This window comes from Cucurbita maxima, unplaced genomic scaffold (assembly GCF_002738345.1).
Source record: "Cucurbita maxima cultivar Rimu unplaced genomic scaffold, Cmax_1.0 Cma_Scf00023, whole genome shotgun sequence".
Taxonomy (NCBI): Eukaryota; Viridiplantae; Streptophyta; class Magnoliopsida; order Cucurbitales; family Cucurbitaceae; genus Cucurbita; species Cucurbita maxima.
The window spans coordinates 852,772-870,457 of NW_019272039.1; the positions used below are offsets into that span (position 1 = coordinate 852,772).

Consider the following 17,686-nt stretch of genomic DNA (forward strand, 5'->3'; position numbering starts at 1 on the left):
TCATTGATTAACTTGATGATTAAAAATGTATAATAAAATCAAACTTAGATGAAAACTGAAGTAAACATGCACTTATTTTCAATAAATCAATAGCTGGAAAAATGAGAGATGAAATGAAACACATCATCCATCCCCAAAATGTATCGTGCCAAACCAAACATGCACTTATTTGGAGTCTAAATCCATCGACTACTGAACTTTTGAGATTTAACTCCTATTTTGGCCTCACGCAACCGAAGCAGATGCGGGAAGGTTTGATAACAAAAATCTTACTGGGGAAGGAGGATATTTATAAGAGAATCCTTATTGTTAGGAGATACGGAGAAAACTTTTCCCGACAGGCTTTCTTTTCTTCAGGAGAACGGAACACTTGAACCCAACCAGCTAGTTCTGGAAATTTTGCTTACATACCATGAATTTATGACAAAACAATTGGCACTGTATAAACCAAAGAAAAATTGAATATTGATTTCCAACGCGGCAAAAAGAGTTGAAACAGAGAATACAATAATATAAGAAAGGCTTGAACGCTCCATAAAAAAGAAATAGAAGTTCTGATGGACAAATCTTAAATGAGTTAACATATTGCCAAAATTTGAACATGACAGCAAAAAGATAGCAGAGAACCTTTCTAGGATATATTTTGAGATTTGTTGAGAATAACTCCTTCATACTTGACTTGGAACCACTTCATGGCATCCTCTTTAGTGACTCTATGCTGAATTCCAACAGTTGATTTGCATCTACGGCGGCGACCTACACGGTAACCTGGACGTTCAAGAACAACATAGAAGTCCATACCATAAATACCCGTAGAAGGGTCGTACCTGTAGCAAAAATTAGAAGAATGTGAGTTTAGCATTTAAAAATAAATAAAATAAAAACCCAATTACTCGGGGACTAAAAATGAGCCAATGTGCACTCCCACTCTTCAAGCCTCAAGAAATCAAAGTTGAGCATCGGTAAAGTTGACTACGGATGGATGTTCCACTTGGTTTCAGTTCAAGTTCAATATAGACGAGGCACTGAAGTATATATGGTACACGTGATTTTTCAGGTAACTTGTGATACTACCACTATAAGCAATTCTCTTTGGATTATGTTATTTCAATAGCGTTAAGTATTGTTTCCATTTAGTCTGAAAGTAACAAGAGTTAAAAGTATAAGACTTACAAGAAATCATGCAAATATTTGTACAGATAAAACAAGTCAGAAAGAGTTAAAATAGAAGTCTTTTCATCAAACCAAATGACGATTACCTCTTCAAGCTTACACATGTTGTACTTAATGTCAATGAACAGTGTGTATCTACCTAAGTTACAAACGTACAAAGCCTTGCTTATGACAGGCCTATCACTTGGATTGGGTCCATCACAATAAATTTTGTGCGCACAAAAGTTAAATAACCCGCCTTATGAATCCTGATATAGGTTAGATAATGAAGCAAATCCAGTCACAAAAGAAAGTATGATTATTAGCCAATTGACGGAACTAATTTATTACAGTAGTAAAATTAAAATTCTAGAATTTTCCCTCTAATTCTTCAATACTTTACAAAGGTTTTACAAACGCACTTACATACTGATTTATCTAAGGTCTATAAATATTAGCATAATCAACAATCAATACAGTTTGAGAAATAAATAAGCAATAACAAAATGGGAGCAAAAATTCGCTAAAAATAACACGAAGGGATTGATAACTCACTTAATTCCGAGATCAATATGCTCCTGAATTCCAAAACCAAAGCAGCCAGTGTCGCTGAAGTTCCGGCGCAACAGCTCATACTCCTTAACCTTCAAACCACTCTCAAGAAGCTGCATTGCTTTGTCGCCCCTCACGGTCACATAACACGCAATCTTTTCGTTACGTCGGATCCCAAATGATCGAACGGTGTACCGTGCTGTTTCAATCACAAAGATTCCAGAAAGGCATCCCCACGAATTTCAGATAATGAATAAATAAGATAGAAACAGTAATTTTAACAGTGATTAAAAGGTAAATGCAATTATACCCTTGGAGAAGACCGGAGATTGACCACTGAGTTGTTCGAGCACCTGAAATACAGAAAGAAAAAACAGAATCTTTGTTGAGTTTTTACGGAAATTAAACAGAAGAGAACTTGAGAGCAAGTCACAGACGGGAAGAAAACCTTAGAGGCTCTGGTAAGACGATCACCACTTTCACCAACAGAGATGTTAAGAACAAGCTTTTGGACTTTGATATCCCGCATAGGATTTGATAGCTTCTTCTCTGAAGCCTGAAATGTAATGTAGCATCAAATTAAATTAGAAACCTAAACACGCAGAAACGTATTCGATGCTTCAATGCAAACAAAAATCAAACGAAAGAGTGAGGAATACCATTTTTGCAGAGTCGAAGTTAAGAGCGGAAAACGAAGCTCGAGACGTAAAGATGCAAGGAAGGGACTGCTAGGGTTTTTAAGTTATTAATAGTCTCTCTGTGCGTTAAATTGACGAAACTGTCCCTTCATTGTAAGGTCATATTGGTAAAAAAAAAAAAAAAAGTATAAAGTTTTAACAAAATTCCGTTGCCGGGAATCGAACCCGGGTCTCTCGGGTGAGAGCCGAGTATCCTAACCAACTAGACTACAACGGATAATGCTTTGGTATTGATCCTTAAAATTACATATTCTTAAATATTAAAAAGAGTTGCATGAAATTTAATTTTGAAAAAAATTAAATATCAAAAGTTTTATGTTATTTTAAAAAATAGACCTAATACGTGTACTGGAGTTCAAATTTCACTAAAAATGATGGTTTCATTTACTCAAACATCTAATATAAAAGTTTTTGGAAATTATGTGGACTAAAAATGTATATTTAAACCTCATTTTCTAAAGGCTATACCCATTAAGGCATCATCCTCCAAACTGTATCTGACATGCGTAGCGAGGGAACCGTATCTATTAACGATGAATTTGAGTTGTTACAAATGATATCAGAATCAAGACACTGAGAGATGTGCTAGCAAGGACACTAGCCCTCAAATGGGATGGATTTCCATGTCGGTTGGAGAGAGAAACGAAACATTTCATACAATGGCGTACGTTTTAAAACCGTGAGACTGACGACGATACGTAACGGGCTGAATCGAACAATATCTACTGTTTTCATTCGGAAAATTCCATCTTTGTGGTTATATCAACCAAATTTGAGAACACGAAAAGTAACTAAAAACTTTGAAAACCTAGTAGGAGCAAAGTTATATTCATACATAAGTAGAGTCTCATAGAGGATTGTAGAATCATAACATTGGTGGTGATCATTAACGAAGACAAACAATGCAACGAAAATATGAACAACTAACGAATCTGTGATAATTATTGAAGCAACTCGGAAGGCAGAAGCTGCAGAAACGTCACTGACTAACCACAACCAAAAACACCCACAAATTCATCTGCTCTAACAAGCATTCGGGCAAAACAACAATGCTTTCTATTATTTGACACTTGCTAGAAAATGTTTATACGAAGAAACCATGGAAGAACAAAAGTTATTACCAGACATGCCATCAAGAAGTTACAGAATGGCTGTCCCCTCCACCATCCCCCACCCCTGTTTGATGTGTTTCCATAGCTATCTACTGACCTTCCCTCGTTCCATTCTTCCATAAAACTGTTGTCCACGACTCCTTCAATGTTCTTGGCGATCTCGCCACAGATTTCGCACGTTCTGTATTGATCAAAATGTCATAATAATTACGATTAGGATTAGATAATCATCAGCTCGTTCGACAGTATGAAAAGAAAATTGTAGTTTTTGGACTCTTTTCCTTATATTTCACATGCATATGTACATAAACAAACAGTTGAGTTGATCAATGTGAAACCACTCAAATACTCAATCTCCTCTGCAGCATGTTTCAACTATAACAATATTACTTCCTTTCAACTCCGGAGCGCTGTGCTCCTTAAATACGTGCTGCACCTTTGTCACTGCGCCATTCTGTCGTTTGTGTAATTGTTCATGTCACCTAGATAAAACGTTATAATGGAAGACAGAGATACATTGGCAGCATGAAACAAAATCAAAGGTAGACTGAACTTCACAGGAGACATTTACACATAACAGAAATAAATAGAAGAACGGATGCAGACGGAATGTGAGATCTCACATATTTCTTATAAGGGTGTGGAAACGTATCCCTAGTAGATGCATTTTAAAATCTGGAGGGGAAACCCTTGAAAGGAATACCCAAAGAGGACAATATCAGCTCGCGGTCGGTCGGTTTAAGTAGTTACATGAAAACTTTCCGCCTCCATGTTTGGAAAGCTGGCTTCTTTTCCTTTTTGTGTTAAGAGAGCTGCTTATTCTCCTCACTCTACAGAAATGGAACGCTTTCTATTTGTACAGGTTACTAAAATTCTAGATTCTTGAACAAATGAGGAAAGAAAAAACTAAAAAGTATTGGTTAAATGGTCGGACTAGCAGCTACAAGTTACAACAATCAAACAAAAGAGTGTTCAAAATTACAGAACATCAAGTGTCAATACGAAATCCAGTACATAAACTTGATATTAAACCAGAAGAGAAGGAAGAACCTGTTTCCTTTGAGCTTGAACCATGCCTCGGCACAGTGAGTATGAGAAATTCCCAGCTCATCTTTACAGCCACAACCAAGTTGAATCAATTCCGACGTGCTGGTCCCAGTTTTAGGCTCTGACGCTTGGTTGGAAGCCAAATGGCAGATCCTACACACCCTTTCTCCATTCCAGTCTTCAACAAACCCTCTACCCTCTATTGGCTTTACATTTACCAACGCCGGATTCTCCTTTGCTTCTGACATCTTTGACTTTAAATTCATCTTTTCCAAATCCTTCCCCGACGCCATTCCCTTGTTCTTCACAACCGATTCTCCATCTCCACCTCCAGATGCAGCCCCACCCGAATCAATAACCACTATAATTTCTAAAGGGTTCAGATTCGAACCCTCCCTTGTTTCTCTACCAGGGGCGTGTGCGTCCTTGTCGCCGCCGGTAGGCGCAGTGGTTTCTGGGATTATCACAATGGTGGACTCGATCTTATCGCTACTAACCAAATCGTTGGTGGTTTTAGGCACCCCTGTTTCTATTCGACTCGATATAACACCACCCTCTTGCCGATTCCTTTCTTCTCGATCCATTAATCGAAAGAAAAATTTCCCTAATAACTCAATACCCCATCAGAATGCATCACTTTCCATCGAACTTACTGATACGAATGAAAAATTCATTTGAAATCCGAAGTGGTTAATCAATCATGAAAAGGCAGAAAAGTAAACTAAAAACAGAACAAGAATCGTCGCATGTTCCAAGTTTTCACGGTATATGCGAGAAACGTCTTTTGCTTACAACATTTTTGATGACCAATGGAAGATATGAATGGCTTGATCCCGAGGATAAACTCCACAGAAGGAGAGCAATGTATAGCTTAAACGCCAAAATTTGATCAGGGGTCAGCGTTTACCTCATAAATTTAAAATAAGAACAAAAAGCGGAGATCTGGGTTGTCTCCAATTGGGATCCTCCAGGTGAAACCCTTCCTTTCTCTCTCTGCCAGTACTTCTCGATGCGACGAAAAAAAGGGGGAAAATCACTATTCGAAGCGGGATTGTGAAAATCAGAGTGAAGTAAACGACATGGAAATTGGATGCAATTACAATTCGTCTTTCATTATGGGAACCCAATTGAGTATGTGATGAAAGCAACTAAAATTGGAGGATGAGGCTCCTGACACCATTGGCTGACCAACTTCGTCTTCATCGCAAACAATGGGAACCGCGACAATTAGGGTTAAAAAAAATTACTCAAATCAATTCACTATTCAAACTGATTAGATATTAATTTCTTTTGTTTCTTCTTCCTATTCTTCTTCTTTTGACACACGCAATCAAATATTTCGCGACTGACAGTACGATGTTCTTGCTGATGTTTAAAGAATTGTTGCAATAAATGTAAGGAATGGCGTTTCTAATGTGTAAAGTAGCTGTTTTTTGTGGGTAAACGGAGCCATAATTCCGAAACAAAACCAGACACGCGTCATTTTTTTCCACGAAATCCAACCTGTTTTGCTTTTTTTTTTTTTCTTCCTTTCTTTCCCCACCTTCCGTGTCTAGACATATCTATTCCTTTAGGTTGAATTTGTCCTCAGACCTCACTCTACGCCTTGTCGTTGTTCTTGTTCCTCTCATCCTCCATGTCCCCAGTTGTCTTTATTAATAACAAAAAAAAAGTCCAACTTCCTTCAAAAATCTCTCCTTTTTCTTTTTTTTTTTTTAATGAAAATTTTGGGTCGACAAAGATGACCATCCACTGCAAAAGCATTTTTTTCATCTCATTGATTATGAAATCTCACTTCGGTTGAAAGATACGAACAAACATTCCTAAAAGACACGTTTTAAAACGGTGAGGATGATGGTCATATATAATAGACCAAAAGAGAATGTTGGGCTCCAAGAGGGGGATACTGTGAGGATGATGGTCATATATAATGGACCAAAAGAGAATGTTGGGCTCCAAGAGGTGGATTGTGAGATCCCTATTTGGAGAGAGTAATTAAACATTTTTTACCTGAGTATGAAAATTTGTCTCAAATAAACGTGTTTTAGGTCTCAAATAAAAGTGTTTTAGTATCTGCACGCATTTGTTTGTGAAATTATGGTTAAGCTTTCTACAGTTGTTTTTGATAGTGGAGGGTGAAAGGACAACGATTGTTATGAGAATTACAAGACAACTAGAGTTGTAGTTGGTGAAATGATGAGTTTTTAGACTTTTGTGAGCTTAACACTGAAGCAACTAAACACCAAATAAAACAAAATAGAACGTTCTTTCGCACTAATCCAACAAAACAACATAAATTACAAGCCAGAATATCATGGTTAGCCTTCTGGTTTTGTGGAACTGGTTACAGAAGAGGTAAATACTTTTTCATCTCTTTGAGATGCAAAACTGATTTGCTGTTATGTTTCTAAATGGTTTCCTAACTGCTGTCATCGAGGTCCCGACAGCTCCATGGCTTCCACAACGAATGAAGACTCTTCATGAATATCACTGTAATTCCGGGAGAAACTATGAGCTCTGTCCTCATAAAGACTTGCTGCTCCGCCTGGTGATTCTTCGATTTGGCTCAACTCTCCAACAAGACCTTCTAAAACCTTCAGAATCTCGGACATCTTTGGTCTGAGTTGTGGATGCGACTGAGTACACTGCAGAGCCAATTCTACAGCTTTGTCCAGCTCCATTGCATCAAAACACCCTCTTAGATCCCTGTCCACCATCTCATCTAGCCTCTTCTCCTCATGTAACGTTCTAACCTGCTCATTTCACCTTTTTTTGTAGCTAATGATAAGTGTTTAAATGAACCCAAAATCAAAGAACCAAAGGATAAGTAAACAACTCATCTCTACGTACCCATTCGAGAATCGTTCCCTTTCGAACCACCCGACCATTGCCAGCATCTACTGCTTTTGGCCCAGTTAAGAGTTCCAGAACCAATATGCCAAACCCAAAAACATCACTCTTTTCTGAAGATTGTCCAGTTGAAAGGTATTCGGGGGCGATATGCCCCACTGTGCCCCTAACTGCTGTAGTAACATGTGAGTCCCTTCTATCCAACATCTTTGCCAGACCAAAATCCCCAACCACGGCTTCAAAGCTTTCATCTAGAAGAATGTTTGCTGCTTTTACATCCCGGTGAATAATTTTTGGGTTACACTGCTCATGCAAGTATACAAGTCCACGTGCTGCACCATGGGCAATACGCAGTCTTCTGTTCCAATTCAACGATGGTTTCTCTTGGCATGCATCTGAGGGTAGACGGTATTTAAACATATTCAAGAGAGATTAAGAGGAAGGAGGTTTGCTATATGCAGAGATATCAAATGCATGTTTTTAAAAACAAACCTCTGAGGCGGTCAGCGACACTCCCATTTGGCATATATGGATAAACAAGCAGCCTTTCATGTGGCGTCATACAAAAACCATACAAACGCAAGAGGTTGCGGTGCACTGCTAAGCCAATCATTTCAACTTCAGTTTGAAACTGCACTTCTCCAGTATAATTTGGATCTTTCAGTCTCTTCACTGCAACATATGTCCCATTTGGAAGATACCCTTTATAAACTACACCAAAACCACCCTGTCCCACGATATTTTGGGGACTAAAATTACATGTTGCCTTTTGTAATTCACGGAATGTAAACCTTTTCAGATGGCCTATATCAAATTCATAATCTTGCTGCACTGCTGATTTGAACCATCATAATGAAGTCAAACAAAGTTCATCATTATAATCTAAATCAAAGAAATTATAGAAGGAAAAGGTAAAAGGCCAGAAAGTACCGTAGGATTTGAAGACAAGATGAGATCTATAACAATGCACCCAGCCAACAAGTAACACAACAGAAACCACAAGCGTGAAACTGACAAATAGAGCTATGGAAAGAACCAAGTGATGATGGCTATTATCTTTCTGAGGCGAACCAGTTTCTGCACCATAACAGCTCTATTCATGAGTTTTATACCATTGACATTCAAGATACAATGATTACGGACAATAAAATTTTATTACCATTAACTGGTTTTGATACTCCTCCACACACTTTAGATTCTGAAGATGCACAAAGGAATCTATTCCCTGCAACACTATGGAAAAAAGGCAAGCACTGTCAAAAGGTGGTAAATGGCTTTGGTAGAACAATGGGTAAGAAAAGAAACAGATCATTCTCATATTAATATTGTCCATTTTGGCTCGTTACCTATCGTCATCAGCCTCACGGTTCTAACTGATGTGGGATCTCACAATCCCCCCTGCGGCCAGTGTCCTCGCTGGCACATCACTCGGAGCCTGACTCTGATACAATTGGTAACAACTTAAGCCCACCGATAGCAAATATTGTCTATTTTAATTTGTTTCGTCGTCAGCCTCACGATTGTAAAATGCGTTTGTTAGGAGAGATTTCCACACCCTTATAAGGAATGTTTCATTCTACTCTCTAACCGATATGGGATCTCACATACCCAATATACATAAGACAGTTCATATTTATGGTTGTGATCTTCAAAAGTAACCGATGGCATTTGGAATTAGAGAAAGTTTCCTGAGAAATCAACTGAACAGACGGAATCTCACCTGTACTCTTTGGAAAGTATTCTTGGAGTTGGGCCACTGAGATTATTATTTGATAAATCCCTACGGAGAAAAGCATATAATCAGAAGTCACTTATGTGAATCCAGAAAACACTAGGAATTGAAACAGAATACTTACAAAAAGGTAAGACCTGAGATATTTGCAACAGATTCCGGAATTGGTCCACTTAACTTGTTACCACTAAGCTTCCTGAAAACTTGGCAACAAAGATTACATGACAACAGTAAAATCAATAGTTAGAAAGCATAAGCGAGTGGAAGAAATAAGAAAAATCTTGTACATCATCCAGTCATACTCACAAGTAATTCAAATGAGTAAGAAACCCCAAAGAACTTGGAATGCCTCCGACAATCTGGTTGTTAGAAAGGTCAAGAGTCTGAAGCTCTGTAAGTCCTCCTATGTCATCTGGGATTGGACCAGTTAACTCATTATTTTGCAACAACCTGCAATTATTTATGCCCAGTAAATTTAAACTTTCAAGGAAGCGAGTTAAAGCTTCAATGAAAAACATTCCAACATTAGGCTATCCAAGTATGAACAATCACTGAATTTTTACTTGAGAAGACAATCATTATAGATGTGTAAGAAATGATTTGAAGAAAATGAAGGGAGAGGGAGGGTCGTTGCTCACATTGTCCGAAGGTGACTCAGGTTCCCAATGCTAGGGGAAAGCGTTCCAGATAAGCCCATATTTGGCATCTCACTTGCAATAACAACAATAGTTAAAAGCATATTTCAGCTTTACCTTCGAGTAAGAAAAACAAATGTTGTACAGCCCTCTTTTGGGTCGTTTTTACCCAGGAAACTAAACATGGGGAAAATCTCATTAGGTCCGAATTGTCAAATATGAACCATTTTTGCATAGATAACCAAGAGGGCAACAAAATAGAGAAGCTTACAGAGAAACCACAAAGCCCTCGGTAGAGCAAGCAACCATAAACCAGGTGCATGGATCAACCGAATTTATGTCCCATCCTTCCATCACTCTCCGCTCGTCCCTTATCCTACTCTTCATTGACATCAAAGCCGCCACTGAACAGAGCAAAACATAAGAAACAAAGACACCAACATTCAACCAATTTTCGAATAACATGAAATAATGGGTATTCATGAAATGGTCAGACCTTCATAGTTTACTCCTTTCGGAGACAAATGACTGTCTGAAGCAGAAACCAGCCAGATGAAGGCGAACAGCAACAGAACCATCTTTAGCTTTGCAACTTCCATTGCCAAGATTGTCAACACAAAATAAGAGGGCTGGTGTAAGATGTAAGAACCCACTACTTCCCGCAGGATAAATATGTTTAATTGAGCTTTTTTGGTCTTAAAGTAAACAGTCCATATCTCATGGAAAATAATGACAACCTCGAAAAATCTTCATTCTAGAATTCCTACACGCTTGTGCGTTGAAAAACAAGCGATTTCTGGTAGAAAAAGCTAAAAGAAGAAACAAAGCAGTGGCCGACTTAGAAGAATTAAAGAAAATCAACCGAAAGACCAGGAAAACCTCGAGATGCGGGTAATTGAATGGCTGAGATTATCCCTTCCCCTGCAAAAACATTGAACAACAAAGCCTGACAGTGACTGAGGAAAGCCTTTGTGTAGTCAAGACCATAATGTCTCCATCTTCGCTGTGACCTGCAGTAGAGAGTGGCAATCATGAGCCGTCAGATTTTTGACATTTACGGACAGAAAAAATCAACAGCCTTGATTATATTTAGTTTAGATATGTAATCATGATTACTGGAAGTGGGGGAGTTGATGAAATAATAGATTTTTAGAGCTCCATGTCTCACTGCAACCCAGTGGTGCCAACATTAATGATTCCGGCTTTTGAAATGTGGCGCAACTCACGGAGATAATGGCCAATTTATTTTCTATTTTTCTACTCTGAAATTTGAACTCCATCGATTTTCCACGTCCAAGTAGCCCTATCAGTAGCACTTCCCGACGTTACCATGTTCACTTTATTGAACCATGAAATTATTTATTCCCTTTTCGTTTATTAATTTGACTTCTTTTATGATTAAGCTAATGATTTAACTACATATAATCCAGAAACTATCCATTGACAATGTTATGTACAAAGCTTTCCCTCAAAGGTTTAAGACAGAAACAGCAAGAAATGGGATCTAAAGAACAAATAGATTCATATTCAATTTAAGAGAAGGGAAGAGATTCTTGGAACACAAAATAACTACCAGTTTTTGCAATTCAAAGTCAGCCATCTTGAGACCACCCTGGAACTGGAAACAGAACCCAATAACTAACTAGATTCCAACCATTCAGCCATATATATAAAATTAGATACCCCCTTCCTAACTAAAGATGCACAATTTGCCAACTACAACTATCCCTCTTCTAGCTAGCAGCTGTCTGCTAAGTCAAACTCTGGCCTCCTTCGATTTACTACCAAACATATACAACTTGTAGTAATATTAGAACTGAGATTGAGGGATGGATGGAAATTGGAAGGTCAGAACAGCGAGAACAACATGTCAAGGAAGAGTTGGTAAAGTCCCCCGACCTGCAAGTCTCAGAGAGCAACATAAACGGCCCCAGGTTAATGCAGGCAGAGTAGAACTTGAAGTTGGTCAGTAGTCTTGCACCACGCATGAACAAGAAGAATCCAACTGCTCTATACGCCTATATTTACGACACTGCTAGATTCAAATTAAGACCCATTTGTCGTTTCACTTGATCAGGTATCAACCTGTTAACGAGCTCTGGAGAGGCCCCCAACAGCTGCAACAGAAATTATAATTATCATTAACCCTAATGAAAATAAGATAACATCAATTATTTTCAATCATGATCAATGCAGACGCATTGCGGGCCGCAATTCAATTCAATGTGAACTTTCATCTACTCCCTAAAAGGCATAACTACCATTTACAATGTTTCTTCTGTGTCATAATCAGAACTATTGGCCATCTATGCTCTAAAGAAAAATGTTATAAAACGTCTAAACTGCAGTGATATTCAATTCAACAACATAGAATTAGCATGTCATAAAATGATGGTGATTTGGTAAACAGACCTCTTGTTTGAAATTAAAGAGGGGTGGGAATGGTCGACCATTTGGGAGGCGAGCATTGGGTTCTCGAAGTTCATCAAAGAAAGGATGTGTGCAAGCTTCCAGCTGCATGGAAAGAAGAGATACTCTCAAGAAGAGCAAAATATGCCACATTTGCAGAGAAAAGCCAGTGCCCACTCAATATGATAATAGTGTAGTTAATGATCTGGAAAGAAACATGAACTTACTGCAGTACAGCGGAGACTAGGTGAATACTGAAGCAATCGTGAAGCCAGATCTATTGCCTCAGGAGGCATTCGTTTGTGGAAAACCTGATCAATGGCACATAATGCATATAAGAGAAAAGGTTCAACTTCTTGGAGAAAAAGCTCAAAACTAACCAGACCATAAGAGATAAGAGGGCCTCTAGGATCAACTTGAATTTGTTACAGACCTTGTGCCAAGGGTGAGCTTTTATCTGTGGAAACCTATAGTCTGTGTAACTTGGATTCATACATCGAATTTCTTCACGAGTTGGTGTGCCAAGAACCTAAAGGATAAACATCGGAAGGTAGGTAGGTAGATAAGACAAAATGTGGAAATAGTAGTAAACTACTAGTATTGATAGAAATACCTTAATAATCTCTACAAGCTGGTCCACAGCATTTTCTCCGGGAAACAAAGGCTACAGAAACAGAAAAATATTATTCAACAGGTTACACTTGTGGCAATATTTGTCACAAAGAATCATTGAAAATCTTACCTGTCCCAGAAGTAGCTCTGCAAGGACACAACCAGCAGACCAAATATCTATTGAGGTTGTATACTCTGTAGCTCCAAATATGAGTTCCGGGGCCCGATAGAAGCGTGAACATATGTATGAAACATTGGCTTCACCTTTCATCTGGAACACACATATAAAAGTACACAGAATAAGCCTTGATACAGAAAATGGGTAAAGAAAGTATAACATCCAACCACTTAAAACCTAAGCAACTACTAACTTCCTTTTACTTGTCCAAGTGATAGCACACTGCTAACAACACTTGACAGGAAAGTATAATAAAAAGAACAAACTAAAATGACATTTTGTGGATCCTTGTGTCCCCACACACCCTAGAGAGAATTTCAATTGGTCAATGGTATGTTCATTTGGAGCTCTCGCTTATGACCATGTTAAATCATTCCAACATTTACAAGTGCAACGTGCAATGTAACAAGGCAACCATGAATCTAAAATGACAACAGTAAATCTCTTTTCTTCTAAAGGAAAATTGGAACTTTTGACAAACAAACCAAAAAACAAGCTTCAGTATTACACTCTGGAAATGTCAAAAAAAAAAAAAAAAACAACATATTGAAAATTCAATGCTTTGGATATCTGTTCATGTTGTCAAGATATTGAAAATTATAACCACGTACAAGCATTTTTGCACTTCCAAAATCGCATATTTTAACTTGGTGAGTAAGGGGATCCACCTGCAGAAAGAAAGCGGGACATTAGGCAATCATCAAACACAAGTACAGGCCTTTACAACTGTTCTTTTCAAATAAAATTCATCTCATTTCCGTAGCCACTGTAAAATCATCAAGGAACAGTACCAAAATATTTTGAGGCTTCAAATCTCGGTGGCAAACTCCATGAACCGTGTGGATATAGGCCAGGCCCCTAAAAACCTGGAAAAAAAACAGACTAGACATGAGGGAAAAGCCGTGTAGTGATAAAAAAAGATGAAATTGTTAAGGAGCATTATTCAAACCTGGTACATGTATAATTTGACATAGATAATTGGCATTCTTTGATTTGCATTGCTGTAATGCTTCAAAACCCGAAACATGGTTTCAGGGACATATTCCATAACCAAGTTGAGAAAAAGTTCGTCTTTTGTAGTAGTGGAAAAGAAACAATGCTTTAAGGAAATGACGTTTGAATGATCCATCACACGCATTAACTGTAGCTCACGGTTCTTATATCTTCTGTCCTGCAAAACCTTCTTTATAGCCACGTTTTCACCAGTTTCCAAGCATTTGGCCTGAGAAAGAGAATGTTTATGCATTTGCATCCTATCTTATTTGATCAATACAACGTCAAAAGAATCAAAGTTCAAGAGGGATAACATGTAGAATACCTTGAAAACAATACCAAATGATCCAGTCCCAACAACACGTTCTGCCATGTAACTTATGGTCTACAGAACCAAGAAAAAGTGAAGTATCACAATTAAGTTCGTGCAGAAACATGAAAACCGAAAGATTCTATATTTTAAGCATAAACATGAGAAAAATAGAAGGTAAGGGGAGAGGGATTGATGTGAATTTGAACCTGTTTGGGCTCCCCATTCTTGCCTCCTATAGTTGTGGATATTATGTGACCAGTAACTGGATCATTTCCATCAACGACAGGGGCTGACATTGCCTGCATAGTATATACAACATTAGAGACTGGAAAGAATCGATTGGAAAAGTAGAAGTGAAAAATTCGTCGTTCGGAGTGGAGGGATCGCGTAAAAAGACAAATCTTGGAAACCATGATTAAGACAGTTATAAACAACTATCAGTAAGAAGCCCTAACATCCACCGCAAAATAATTCTTTTTAAACAAATGAAAAGGAAAGAAGAAAGAAAGAAACGACCGACAAACATGGATCCCTTATAAGTGCCAAAAAAAAGGGAGGGGGTACGAAAAGCAACGGAAGATAGGCTTGAGCTATGCAATGCAAGTAGCTAACATGAATCAAAATCAAACAAGCGGGTGACAAGCGCTAGCGTGGATACATAAGCTCAGCTGAACTCTAATATATAAGTACGCTAATTAAATTATAAAATCTAGAGTACTGGAGAGAGAGATCGAGAGCTCAAAATTATACAAAAGCAGAGACTCTGAGAAGCAGTACAGAAATTAAAACTAAAACAGCCAAGAAAATATGCAGAAACAAAATCATGTAAATCTCAGATCGAGTTTAACAAGAATAAGGGAGGTGTTTTCCGATCCTTTTCTCATAATGCCGGACGAGATCACCGTACTGGTTGCCAACAAAACGCAAGAAGAGAACCCCCAACACACACCGTCCTGGTTCCTCCTATGTACATTCCCCCTCTAATCTCGCTCTCTCATCCTCTCCGTTTCGCATTTCCCCTCATCTAAGAAACCCAACATTCAAATCCAGGAAGAAGAAGAAAATCAAAGGACAAAAGCAAGAGAAGATAACAGGTACCTTATCATCCGCCATGGCCGAATCAGAGGAGGAAGGAAAGGGAATCTTGTGGCTCGTTGAGTTGGCGATTAAAAAGAAGGGGATTGCAGTAATGGAATGGAGAAGAAAGAGAGAGGTAACAGGAAAACAAGGCCAAGTGATTCCAGCACTCTGTATTTTCTCTCTTTCTCTCTCTTCTGTGCTTCTCCCTTTTCACTGTGGAGGAGAGAGAATTGTAAGGCGCGGGTAAAATGACGGAAATAACCTTTGAATCACGAAGACTGGCTGCCGACGTCTATGTGACTAAAATGCCCCCACACCCAACATATTGCCCGACTCCCAATAATTCCTCCACCTGCTGTGTTTCTTCTTCCGCTCTAATTATTGCTCTTTTTTAAGCGGACATCATAATAAACATATCAATTTACCCCATTTTCTTTTTTTATTATTATCTTTTCTTATCAATTCTTTTTATTATATTATGTCTTCTTTATTAAATTCTAAAATCAACTGCATGTTTTACTTTAATTACCATTTACTTTAATATAGTTAAAACATTAGATTGGTTGATGTGTAAATTTGGCCTTCAAGTACACGACACTACTCGTGGATCCTACAAAATTAGATCTCATACGATAGCATGTTATGTCTCATACATTTTTTATTAAATTGGGGTAAAATGCAACAAAACATTTCTTATAAGTGTGTGAAAATCTCTGTCTACTAAACATGTTTTAAATTCGTGAAACTGACAATAATATGTAACAATCAAAACCAACCATCCATTTGCTAATACAAATGAATTGGAGTATCATCCACGCCAATCTTCTCGGGCTCCCTTCATTTTTTGTGCCAACCCATTGCCCTTCCTCCTCTCGCCCTTACATCCACCAACCACTTGGTCTACACTTACCTCTTCCTTAAATCATTTTGTTGCAATATGTTCTTATTTTCAAGTACATTTTCAATACCCTCAATTTAGTCTATTTTTTGATTGAAATAAGCACTTTGTTTCAACTTGTTTAATTTCAAAATCATATACTGTAATTTAGTACGGTGGAGAGAGGAGTGGTGTGGTTGGGCAAAAAAGGGTAAAAACAGAAAAGGCAAAAAGAAAGAACAAACAACGGAGGTATGAAAGTCAATTTTTAATCAAGAAAAATGACCCTGAATGGGCAGGCAGAATAAAACAGGTTGACTTGACTCCCAAATTATTGCTATTTCTATTACTACTGGCAAAAGGTAACCCAAAAAATGTTAACACCTTTTATCCACACATCATTCATTTTGGTAGCCTGGAAATCTGAGAATTATAGGCGTGGGAAGATGATTAATGGAATTGGAGGTGGAAGGAAAAGGGGATTTCGTGGATATCAAGGGCCAAGCTTTGACCATGCAGCATCAGATCACTCCCATTTGCCCCCATATTAATCATGATGCTACCCCTCTCTCCCTCTGCCGCGCTCAATCTTTAAATCTCCTTTTTACTCAAATTTACTTCCTATCCTTTCCCCCGTTACTTCACAGCTTATCTTACTTTTGTTTATTGGGAACAGTGGCGGTCAAAAATGGAGTTGCCAAGGCACAGGCAGTGAAGCTGATGCCAACACTGGGTATAATGCTACGGTCAAATCCTCAATATATACGTTCTGATCCTAAATCTCAAGACCCAGTCAACATCCTTGACTGCCTCGCTGCCAGCGGCAGTCGCGGACTCGCCTATTCCCATGCCCGCCAGACTTCTTCAGCCCACGGCCCCTTCCAAGTGTGGGCCGCATGATTTTGGGGTTGAGGCCCATAATCAATGAAGCCCCAATTTGACCAAATTTGTAATTTTAAAAAATATTATTTAATTATTAATTCGGCAAACTAAAACCCATCTGTCCCAATTAAATTGAGTCATAAGTATATAAATAGCAAAAGTTCAAATATTATTGAGAAAGATTACTTTAAAGATGAAAGCAACGTTAAAATTGTCGAATATACCAATAATCTCATTAATTTATTGGATTAATAAGTTGGTAGGTGGTTGGGCGGTTATCTCAGTTGGAATGGAACTTTAATGTACTCTTAAATCTTAAGCTTTATTTATGAACGCAAAATTTGATATTGTATTTAATTAAATTAGAAGCCATTTATTATAAAATTTGGAAATAAATGACAAAACGGAATAGGTAGTAGTAGTGGTGGTGGCGGTGCCCCAGGATGCGTTGGAAGATCATTTTCTAATTTCGAATGGTTGCCACCTTTAGGGCTCACGCGTCGGCGTCACCGCTCTTTGGCGTGCAACAATCCAAAAGGTTTGGGGGCGCCAATATCTGGAACT

At 38.2% G+C, this 17,686-nt stretch overlaps 4 protein-coding genes and 1 non-coding gene across 11 annotated transcripts; all 5 read right to left on the reverse strand.

Moving 5' to 3' along the window:
- Positions 1-443: 443 nt before the first annotated feature.
- On the reverse strand, positions 444-2,446 carry LOC111497161 (60S ribosomal protein L11-1-like). Its single transcript, XM_023147844.1, has 5 exons — positions 2,364-2,446; positions 2,153-2,260; positions 2,015-2,057; positions 1,708-1,903; positions 444-827 (listed from the first exon to the last, which is right to left on the reverse strand). The coding sequence occupies exons 1-5, from the start codon at positions 2,364-2,366 to the stop codon at positions 632-634; spliced, it is 546 nt and encodes a 181-aa protein (XP_023003612.1). The 5' UTR covers positions 2,367-2,446; the 3' UTR covers positions 444-631.
- Positions 2,447-2,546: 100 nt separating this feature from the next.
- Positions 2,547-2,619, reverse strand: TRNAE-CUC. The gene has a single exon. It is a non-coding gene; the product is annotated as a tRNA-Glu (tRNA).
- Positions 2,620-3,312: 693 nt separating this feature from the next.
- On the reverse strand, positions 3,313-6,037 carry LOC111497182. 2 transcript variants are annotated; one of them, XM_023147885.1, is made up of 2 exons: positions 4,565-6,027; positions 3,313-3,695 (listed from the first exon to the last, which is right to left on the reverse strand). In XM_023147885.1, exons 1-2 carry the CDS (start codon positions 5,143-5,145, stop codon positions 3,476-3,478), a joined length of 801 nt encoding a protein of 266 aa, XP_023003653.1. In that variant the 5' UTR covers positions 5,146-6,027; the 3' UTR covers positions 3,313-3,475. The 2 variants fall into 2 exon arrangements, with proteins under 2 accessions (XP_023003653.1, XP_023003654.1); XM_023147886.1 differs by having other exon boundaries at positions 3,587-3,996; positions 4,565-6,037.
- A 771-nt stretch (positions 6,038-6,808) lies between these two features.
- LOC111497238 (probable LRR receptor-like serine/threonine-protein kinase At5g45780) lies at positions 6,809-10,800 on the reverse strand. 5 transcript variants are annotated; one of them, XM_023147975.1, is made up of 12 exons: positions 10,658-10,797; positions 10,275-10,407; positions 10,050-10,182; positions 9,782-9,853; positions 9,450-9,593; positions 9,268-9,339; positions 9,132-9,191; positions 8,571-8,644; positions 8,342-8,488; positions 7,904-8,245; positions 7,412-7,806; positions 6,809-7,314 (listed from the first exon to the last, which is right to left on the reverse strand). In XM_023147975.1, exons 2-12 carry the CDS (start codon positions 10,375-10,377, stop codon positions 6,991-6,993), a joined length of 1,866 nt encoding a protein of 621 aa, XP_023003743.1. In that variant the 5' UTR covers positions 10,378-10,407; positions 10,658-10,797; the 3' UTR covers positions 6,809-6,990. The 5 variants fall into 5 exon arrangements, with proteins under 5 accessions (XP_023003743.1, XP_023003742.1, XP_023003744.1 ...); XM_023147974.1 differs by having other exon boundaries at positions 10,516-10,797; XM_023147976.1 differs by having other exon boundaries at positions 7,904-8,242; positions 10,516-10,796.
- Positions 10,801-11,276: 476 nt separating this feature from the next.
- On the reverse strand, positions 11,277-15,609 carry LOC111497162 (shaggy-related protein kinase eta-like). 2 transcript variants are annotated; one of them, XM_023147847.1, is made up of 13 exons: positions 15,461-15,609; positions 15,382-15,421; positions 14,490-14,582; positions 14,296-14,355; positions 13,927-14,199; positions 13,769-13,843; positions 13,589-13,645; positions 12,930-13,070; positions 12,801-12,851; positions 12,621-12,716; positions 12,415-12,498; positions 12,191-12,292; positions 11,277-11,895 (listed from the first exon to the last, which is right to left on the reverse strand). In XM_023147847.1, the coding sequence occupies exons 2-13, from the start codon at positions 15,394-15,396 to the stop codon at positions 11,803-11,805; spliced, it is 1,140 nt and encodes a 379-aa protein (XP_023003615.1). In that variant the 5' UTR covers positions 15,397-15,421; positions 15,461-15,609; the 3' UTR covers positions 11,277-11,802. The 2 variants fall into 2 exon arrangements, with proteins under 2 accessions (XP_023003615.1, XP_023003614.1); XM_023147846.1 differs by having other exon boundaries at positions 15,382-15,608.
- Between the last annotated feature and the right edge of the window lie 2,077 nt (positions 15,610-17,686).